This window comes from Drosophila elegans, unplaced genomic scaffold (genome assembly GCF_018152505.1).
Source record: "Drosophila elegans isolate 14027-0461.03 unplaced genomic scaffold, ASM1815250v1 contig_149, whole genome shotgun sequence".
Taxonomy (NCBI): domain Eukaryota; kingdom Metazoa; phylum Arthropoda; class Insecta; order Diptera; family Drosophilidae; genus Drosophila; species Drosophila elegans.
This window is the reverse complement of record NW_024545513.1, coordinates 15,485,548-15,495,305: the sequence shown is the minus strand read 5'-3', so window position 1 is coordinate 15,495,305 and position 9,758 is coordinate 15,485,548. Positions and strand designations below refer to the sequence as shown.

The 9,758-nt window shown below is 38.3% G+C and overlaps 2 protein-coding genes across 2 annotated transcripts; one reads left to right on the top strand and one right to left on the bottom strand.

Annotated features, from left to right (window-relative positions):
- Positions 1–20: 20 nt before the first annotated feature.
- Positions 21–1,911, bottom strand: LOC108137646 (probable cytochrome P450 311a1). The gene is made up of 4 exons (XM_017259472.2): positions 1,726–1,911; positions 1,271–1,648; positions 831–1,180; positions 21–667 (listed from the first exon to the last, which is right to left on the bottom strand). The coding sequence occupies exons 1-4, from the start codon at positions 1,874–1,876 to the stop codon at positions 98–100; spliced, it is 1,449 nt and encodes a 482-aa protein (XP_017114961.1). The 5' UTR covers positions 1,877–1,911; the 3' UTR covers positions 21–97.
- A 1,510-nt stretch (positions 1,912–3,421) lies between these two features.
- On the top strand, positions 3,422–7,876 carry LOC108137607 (probable cytochrome P450 318a1). Its single transcript, XM_017259382.2, has 7 exons — positions 3,422–3,872; positions 4,437–4,628; positions 4,689–4,889; positions 6,016–6,085; positions 6,150–6,465; positions 6,639–7,140; positions 7,523–7,876. Exons 1-7 carry the CDS (start codon positions 3,707–3,709, stop codon positions 7,705–7,707), a joined length of 1,632 nt encoding a protein of 543 aa, XP_017114871.1. The 5' UTR covers positions 3,422–3,706; the 3' UTR covers positions 7,708–7,876.
- Positions 7,877–9,758: the final 1,882 nt, after the last annotated feature.

The window sequence follows — 9,758 nt, the reverse complement described above, 5'->3', positions numbered from 1 at the left end:
ATTGCATACTAACTTAAAATTAAATACACTTCTTAACTGGTATAAAAATATTTTAGGGAAACAATTTAGATATTTTGTTAAATTTGAAATATGGTTTTTATCGTTTCAGAAATGACACATGTATGCCCCCTTGTGCTTTGAGCACCATTTGGGCCTGCAGCTTGAGGGGAGTCTGCTCCGGACTTAGTTCCAGATCGAATTCCATGACGAGGCGGGCGGTGAGAAGCTTCATCAGCAGCAGTGAGTACCGTCTTCCGATGCAGACATGCGGTCCTCCGGAGAAGGGGATATAGCTGAAGGCGGGTGGGGCGGAACCGCCATCCTCCAGCCACCGTTCCGGCTTGAAGGCATACGGATCCGGATAGTAGAGCTTATCGTGTGCCAGTCCATACATATTAATCCATAGTGTGACGCCCGCACAATAGGTTCGCCCTCCGATCTCTGTGGATTGCGTCGTCTGTCGTCCAGTGGTGGGCACAATGGTATATAGACGCAGCACCTCCTTGATCAGAGCCTCCAGATAGGGCAGCTCGTTGAGGGTGTCCGGGTCAGAGAATCCAGTCACCGGTAACTTCAGCAGCTCCTTCCGCAGACGTGATTGCGTTTCCGGATATTTGGCGAGTGCATAAAGAACAAACGACATGGACGCCGTTGTGGTGTCCACTCCCTGAAATCAGAAAAAATTAAATAAATAAATTAATTAATATTAATATATACTTAAAAAAAATATATGGTAGTTAATTAAAAAAATAATATAGAGTTTTAACTAGTAGTTTAAAATATTGATAATAATGTGATGTCTCTTATAATGATTTATTTTTTAAACCCACCGCAAACACAAAAGTGTTGACTTCGTCACGAATTTCCTTTCTGCTCAGTGGCTGACCCTCAAATCTGGCCAGAAGAAGCGAATCCAGGAGATTGTGGGCTTTTCCTGGAGCTTCCCCGTGATCCTCCAGCTCCTTGGCCCGCTTCTCGATCACCGACTCCATTAAGTTGTGGATCACCTGCAACTGCGCGTTGAGATCCCGCCAGAGTTTGGTGCGATGGAAGATCCAATCTGAAGCCAGGAGCGGATTGATCATCCGTTTGAATAGGAACTTACTGCTGAGATGGAATGCACTGATTATGGGTGAGTGATCCATTGACTGTGTGTCCAGTTGGGCACCCATTGAAGTGGCTGAAAGATTAAAAATATATTAAAAAAAAAAGGTTTTTCTTCTAGCAAATATTTGCGAAAATTGAATTCAAGTGGAAATGTCGTACTCACCCACTATGGCGTCCAGAAGGCAGGCAAAGAGCGAATCGGTGACCTCCAGAGGGGCACCATTGGTGGCCGCCAGTCGGGTGACCAGGCGCTCCACATGACCAGCAATATCCGGGGCAAAGCTGCGCAGCAGTTGCGGCTGAAAGGCGGGAGCCAGGAGGCGTCGCTGCCTGGTCCAATGTGTTCCGTGGCTGATGAGCAGTCCGTTGCCGATGAGTGGCTTCAGCTGGAGGAAAGTCTCCGCTTTGCGCAGCGTGGGATCATGGAGGGCCTGGCGTGTCTCCTCCGCCGAGTGAAGAAACACCCAGAGCTGCGGACCCAGCCAGAGGCGATAGGTGGCCCCGAAGCGATCCCGCAACTCCGTGAAAACCAGGAAGATGACTGCCAACCGGCGGAGGACGAGTAAGTAAATATAGATAAATAAATAAATAAATGAAATCACCGTGTGCTCTACTCACATTCTGGCTTCAGTTTGCCCACCATCTGGGCGTTTCCCAATAGTGGAAATGCCCAGGGACCGGGAAGACTTGTGCCCAGCCGCAGGAGTGGCCATTTACGGATCAGTAGCCATAATCCTAGGCTGATCAGCAGCAGTGGCCACAGCGCCATGTCGCTTGAAAACCAGCAGAAGTGTTCTCTCTTCGGCCGATTCGGTCCGACTAAATAAGTAGTAAATTAAACCTGATTGGCAGCTAATCTTTTGAGGGCTCGGTGCAGCCTAATAGACTTGTGGATCATTAACCCTCTTTAAACCAAATTCAAGATATTTACAAAAAATAATGCATTTTATACCTACTAATGTAAGCCCACTCTAATCAACTAATTTTATACGAAAACATAAAGAAAATACTTATTAAATTAATTATTATTTATAATCAAGATTTAATATTTATTGGGCTAAACATAATCTTAAAAATTAAAATATTAATTTAATTTAAAATTCATTTTAATTATTATTCCCAAAGTTAAGTCAATTGCTTCATATTTTAAAATAATACATTTAAATTATACTATACAAATATATGTATAATTCTATAATTTTAAACCAATTTTATAGTGATTGTTGATTGCCATGTTAATAAAAGTTGACGATTGGAATGAATCATAAAGGAAAGGCCTCAATAATATTGTAATTAGTTACTATCTGATTTTTAAAATACCCACTTGGGAATTATAGGGTTATTTAAATGTGATCCACTAACAGATCATCGAACTGTTAGCGTAACAGAGGCCTGGTTAGATAAGATTATCGGATTTCATTTATACACACATGTATGTACATATGCATTTGCTTTATTGTGTCGATTATTAATTATTGGTTTTTGTGGAATATTAAATGCTTAAAATCAGTCTGTTATTGTTTTTATCGACCAGTCCACTTGCAATGTCTTATCTGCTACTTAAAATATTAGCAAAAGTGCATTTCTGCATTCGTTCAGACGTTTATACTATGGAATAAAAAGTCTTGAACTTTGATTTTATCAATTAAGGAGCAATGTATGCAATTGATGACTGCTTATGTTGTGTGGTAGGAAGAAAAAAACATTAAATATAATTTTAACTAATAAAAATAGAACACATCACTAAAATTCCATTAGGTTTTAATGGAAATGAAAATCATACAATAGTAAAGTTTAATGTTTAACAAACAGTTAATTTTTAATTTTTTTAATAATATTTCAGTAAATCCATTAAGCTGTTTATTTTCAGGAGTTTTCTTTCTATGCATTAACTTATTTGGGGTGTTTTACACTGACAAAAAATGAAAAAAAATTTAGTTAATTAAAATAGATAAAACAATTATTAGAAATACTCGCAATTAAAAAGAAATTATTGACTCAATTATAAATTAACTCTAAACATTTTGGTGAAAGTGTCCTAAACTTAAATGTTTAAAATGTTAATATTTGTCTTTTTATGCTTAATTACAAGATATATTAAGGAATAGGTTGGATTCTTATTTAGACCTTGATGGACACGAAATCTAAGCTAAATCTAAAGCAAAAATAACCAAAATTATTAATAAATATATTTTTTTCTGTGCATCTGATTATCAGGGTTAAAAACAAATCGCTGATGAGGAGCGTGCTCTCTCTCTGGAAGCGGTAACAGCACCTGACCCCGTGCTCCCCACTGCCAGGGCAATTAATAAAGCCATTTTGGTCATAGACTGCGGCGGTGTTGCCAATAATTGTGTGCCGCATATTTCGGCAGTTGTCAACTGTTGGTTAAACCGATCGGTACGCTAGGTAGCCACCTCCACCGCCACTGCCACGCCCCCGAATCGACGTCCAAATCCACATCCATTTCCTGCCCTCAAACGAATCCAAAGAGAAATTGGCCAGCCAGCCAAAGCGAAGCGAGCGAGCTGCTTACAAAGTACCACATTAGTGATAGGTACTCGTAGATAGATATATAGATATATATACGGTGATATTGATGCACTTGAGCGTGGCGTTGTGGGCATGTGGAGCCCTCCTGGCGGTGCTCCTCACCTGGCAGCAGCGGAAATCCTGGCGGCTCATCTGGCAGCTCAATGGATGGCGCGGAGTGGTCCAGCAGCCACTGCTCTGGATTCTGCTGTGCCTCAACCTGCATCCCAACAGTTGAGTGAAAAACCGTCGTTTAACATAGTGTTCATCAGTAATAAATGTGCAAAAAAAGAAAATACAAAAAAAAATTAGGTACCCTCTACTAACTGCCTCAGATTACCCTTAGGCATTTTAACTAATTACGGAACATGTATTTTGTGTTTATTTATTTGTTGTTTAAATATTAAAAAAGGGAAAGATTCCAAAGTGTATATATCCTTGCTGTCATAACAAAGTGCATTTGGATACTGTTTATCAAATAATAATAAATAAAATAGTACAAATCAAGATATATAATCCTTATGGGATCGAATTTGTCTGCTTATTTGCGATACCTACAGCTTAGCAAAAATGTAATATCATCCGCAAAATTATAACAACTAACTAAAATATTCATACATACATTTATTATACATTGAATATATTTTTAAAAATTAATAGGTGTAAGAAATGGAGATAGAAAACTATAAGATTACACTTTAATTAAAAAACAAATTATCAAAAACAATTATTATAAATAAATATAATTACATCGATTTTTACTAATGTATCATTATGTGAAATACATTACTTTGCAGGCATTCTGGAGAAGGTGACACAGTATCGGGTGTACTTTCAGAGTCCAATGGCCGTCCTCGTGGGCACCCGTGTGCTCGTCTATATCGATGATCCTGCCGGAATGGAGTGTATCCTGAATGCCCCCGAGTGTCTGGATAAGACCTTTCTGCAGGATGGCTTCTTCGTTCGTCGCGGCCTGCTTCATGCAAGAGGTACATACTAAATGAACTTCGAAATTTCAGATTTTTAAACTAAAAAACAAACATTTACAGGACAGCGATGGAAATTGCGAAGGAAACAACTTAACCCAGCCTTTAGTCACAATATCGTTGCCAGTTTCTTTGATGTCTTTAACTCGGTGGGCAACCAAATAATCGAACAGTTTCTATCCCAGCCCAATCTCCATGGAAAGGGTGTTAAGTTCACAGATGCCGAGGATTTGCTCAGTCGCGCTGTTCTGGAGGTATCCTGTTGTGAGTAGTCCTCCTTATTTTATTTTATACATGGGTTTCTTGAAAGTTTTACAAATATAAAATGTGTTATAATTATTTTATACTAGCAGAATTGGGACAATATGCTTACAAGTAAATTAACTTCGAAAATTTTAATTTCTTAGTTTCGGTAATCCAAACTTTTCAAATATGATCTTGTGGAAAGCAATTGATTTTTGTCCAAAGTTTGTAACTTATTAAAAAAGCATACATTTACTTATAAATATGATTTTGTTTTAAATTTTAAAATTTAAAATTTAATAATTTAAAATTCCATTAAAGGATGGGAATAACAATAGTTCAAATTACAAATTAAATATTCTTGTAAGCCTCTTCAGTAACACATCAACTTAAAAAAAAATGTATTAATCGATTAAAAGTATATAACATACAATACGTATTAAATAATAATGTAATGCTTTTAACATACCGCTAGTTAAAATCTTCTATATTGATGATGGTAAACTAATTACACTTCTAAATTTGCTTTTAAGTGATCGGAATGTCATTTGATTGCAGCTGACCCCATCTGTAAAATCCATTGCGGCATAAATAAATAAATGATTGCATTCGCTTCCCTTCGTGGGGCGACACGTATCCCCCGTTTCCATGCGCCTCACGTATGCGGAACCCCGCCACCCACCATTTAATATCAAATAACCAATATTCCTATATATATATATATAATCACCTCGATCCCCTTGAAGTCGCTAACGGATTGAAATCAAAATATTGCATTAAATTATGAGTGTTTTGGATTTGATCGTTGTGAGATGGGAAATGATAGGCATAGGGAAATAAATTTGTTTATTTTAAAGCTAAATAATTAATGGCCGCTTATAAAAAAGATGTGAATTGTTAAAAGCAAGTTAGACTATATTTTTTTCATTTTGCTGTACTTTTATTGCTTATTCTGGTTTCATTTCTTTAAGGCCTTTGAATAATTAAAAAGAAAAATAGTTTAGTCGTTTACTTGTATCTGGCTAACTTATTTATTTTACCTATTCTCTTATGAAAACTATTAAATAAAAATATTATATAATGCTCTTATAATAATTTAGTTTTTTTTTTTTACAAATATTTATATTAATTTAATACGCACTTACAGTGACTATTATGGGCACACCAACCAATTTCACGCAAATAGATGACGCACATATTGCCCACAGTTACAAGCGGTGAGTAGTAAGGCGTTCTCCTTGTTTTTAAACGCACAACTAAATAAAACTCAATCCCCACCAGACTGCTGGAGATCTCAGCTGTGCGGGTGGTGAAGCCATGGCTCCAGATCCGCCTACTCCACCGCCTTTTGGCCCCGGAACTTTACGAGGAGTCCAGGAAGTGCTGCAAATTGCTGGCCGACTTTGTGGGCGAAATTGTGAGGACCAAGCATCGCAACTGGCGGCTGAGGGACGCCGTCGGTGGGGAGACTCCTGGCGAGGATTCGTCCGCCGGCTGGCAGCGGCGCATCTTCATCGAGCAGATCTTCCAATTGGCCGCCAATGGGGAGATGACCCTCGAGGAGATCATGCACGAGGCACAGTCCATGGTTCTGGTGGTAAGTGCTTAATAATAGTAACATTCTTATTATTGGTAAGGGCCGTATTTTTTTTATATATATATTTTATATATTTAAAACTATTTTTTCAAAAAGGAAAACAACCCCCATTGAATTTTCTTCAAGTGGATACCAAATGATACTATTTTACACTAATGATGTGCCCATTTCAGTCCTTCGAGACGGTGTCCAACAGCATTATGCTGGCCCTGCTCTGCCTGGCCACCAACAAGGGCGACTGCCAGCGGCGATTGCTGGCGGAGATCAGGGCCGTGGTGCCGGACAGTGGGCACGTGGGCTTGGAGCAACTGCAGCAGCTGCGCTACCTGGACGCCTTCGTCAGCGAATCGCTGCGTCTGTTGGCCACGGTGCCAATGAATTTGCGCCACGTCAGTCGCGATTTCCAGCTGACCGGACGGGATGCCATTGTGCCGCAGAACAGCATCATTGTCCTGGACACCTTCAATATGCAACGCGACGAACGCTGGTGGGGACCCACCGCCAAGCAGTTCGATCCGCAGCGGTTCCTCGACCACGAGGAGCAGTCCAAGGGTCACGATAATCCAGGATCGGGATCGGGTTCGGGATCGGGATCCGGAGAGCCACGGAGACAGCGGGATCGGCGCCACTCCTACAGCTTCCTGCCCTTCTCCAATGGACTGCGCTCGTGTATCGGTATGTGATTTTTTTTTAATTTTCTAAGAAAAAATATATCATAAATATATTTTATGAAATTTTTAAATAAATAGATTGGTACAATATCAATATAAATGTTCCTTAACAAATGTTGATTTCTCCAAGACATTGAACGCGAATATCAATTTAAATACAGGTTTTTTTTTAATTAAAAAAAAATGTTGTCTAAATAAATATGTATATTAATTTGTTTGACTGTCAATTTTCAACTGAATATTCATTAACAGCCTGATAATCAATTGTGGTTTACGGGTAGAAGAAATTATAAGCTTTAAATACTGTAGGACCAAAAAAGCTGTCTCCTGTTTAAATAAGATTACCAAAACAAAACTAAATAATGCAATCGATCCTTTTTCTTTAGGTCGCCGCTATGGACTCTTTATTATGAAGGTTTTCCTGGTCAAGCTGATCTCGAACTTTGACTTTCAGAGCGATTTCGAGTTGGAAAAACTGCAGTTCGTGGAGAACATATCGCTAAAGTTTAAGAACGCCGACGATATCTTGCTGGCAATCCAGCCACACAAGCAGTCGAAGGAGTCCCTATAATAAAATCATTTTTTTCTTGATAAATATATAATACATTTAAATACATTTTTTTTTAAACCTAATGTACATACAATTTTACAATGTAATATGTAAATGATTATTACACAACGGTTATTTTTCATGTATCTTACGTGGTCCCAATAAAATGTCCTTGTTTTAATGACAACAATGAAATATCCCCTCAATGATTTCCCAACTATTTGATTTTTGAGGGAAAGCTTTCAAAGAAACTTGAGTCGAAAGCTTAGCCATATTTTCAAACCACTGGACTATGAGTACCAGGTGGCGCAAGTAATAAATTTGTGAAATAAAATCTTAAATAAATTGTTTAGTTCAAAGTTCGTGTATTCGAGTAAACCTATAAAAACTTAGAAAATTGGAATTGAAGCTAAATCTTAATGTGTGTTTTAGATGTTGCGGTAGTTACAAAGGTAGGTACAAACTAAACAATGATATATGTTTCCATATATCTGGAAAGGGGCTTAATACTTTTTTTGTAATTTAAGAACTCATCTCAAAATACTTGAAAAACATCCTATTAATGCAGCTACGAATTTTTTTAAAGAAAATAATTGTAATAAGGTTTTAATTTATTTATTTACTTGTTTACATATAACACTCACAAATATTGTCCAATTCTATCAATCTGTATCTTAAATTTGTTGAAATATCAATTAATAATCACTTAACCTTTTATTTTTAAGCTCAAATTAATTCTTTATTTTTTTCGATTATTAAATGGACTCTTAGTTTTACCCCTTTTATACCGATTTTTCTCGCATTAATTTTTTTTACCCGTTCATCACTTTTTAACCACTTTGGATTTGGATATATGTATGCTCAATATGTAGACAAAGTGGGGAAAGTGGGTACAAAGTGGTATAGTTGGCTTAACACGTTGCCACCGCTGTCTGATAATGATGATGATGCATCATTAGGTTGACTAATTTTAATTACGCCGGCGCCCAAATTGCTGATATCATTTTTAATAATATGCCGTGTCTGTGTCGCTCTGTTTCTGTCTCTATCTCTGCCTCCTTTGCCGTCTCTTTCCGGCTATCAAGCTCTCTCTTTCTGCCCTAGCCTGTCTGTGTTCCCGTCTGTCCTTAGTTAGTGTTAACTTTTCCAAGCGGCAGCTGTTGCGAGCATCTTCCCTATTCATGTCCTTTTCTACGCTTTAATACCCTTTCTGGGGCTATTTTAATTATAATAAACATCTTGGTTATTAACATTATATTTGTCAGATATCGGGAGAAAATGCGAGCATTATCACTATCGTAGATGGCATCTTAAAGCAAAGATGTAAGAAATAATAAAATGTTTAAAAAAGAGAATATTTATATTTACTTAAAACCAACTGAATGGTTATAAATCGTTTGAGTTGATCATATAAACACAACAGGTATAATGGAAAATTACACTTTTTGTTTAAGAAGATGTTCCATAAGTATATAATAGCTCAAGACTATCACTACATTAATAATAATATTTAACTTGAACAACCAGATTCTGGAAAAGCCGAACAATAACATTTTGATTAATTATTTTGAAAGCGTATTTTAAATATCGGCTCTGAAGTAGTTGCTCCATGTCCTGGCCAACCAAACGACTTTTGGCCTGTCTTGATGCCCTTGGGCGAGGGTAAGGGGATGGAGAGGGGGTGCGATGGGGGTGCTCGGGGGTGTTGCACAAAGCCAACAAATTATGCACTTACACACACATACACAGACAACTGCGTCGCTATTTGAGTTATGTACGAGTATGTGCAAAGGAGCCGGCAGATGAAAGCCCCAACCCCTCTAGCCACCCCCCTCTTGCAACGCCCCTGCACCACTTGAGCTGTACGCTGTACTCTGTACTCGGCACTCTGTACTCCGTACTTTTTTTTTTTTTCGTCCTTTGAGGACTCGGCACTTGCAACTTGCGACTCTGTGCCAGGTCTGTGCTTTCGGCCCGGCTGACATCTTCTTACTCCATTTGGGCGCCCTGTCGTGTTAATTTAGCGCGAAATATTTGACAAGATGACGCGATGCCACAGCCCCTGTGCCCAT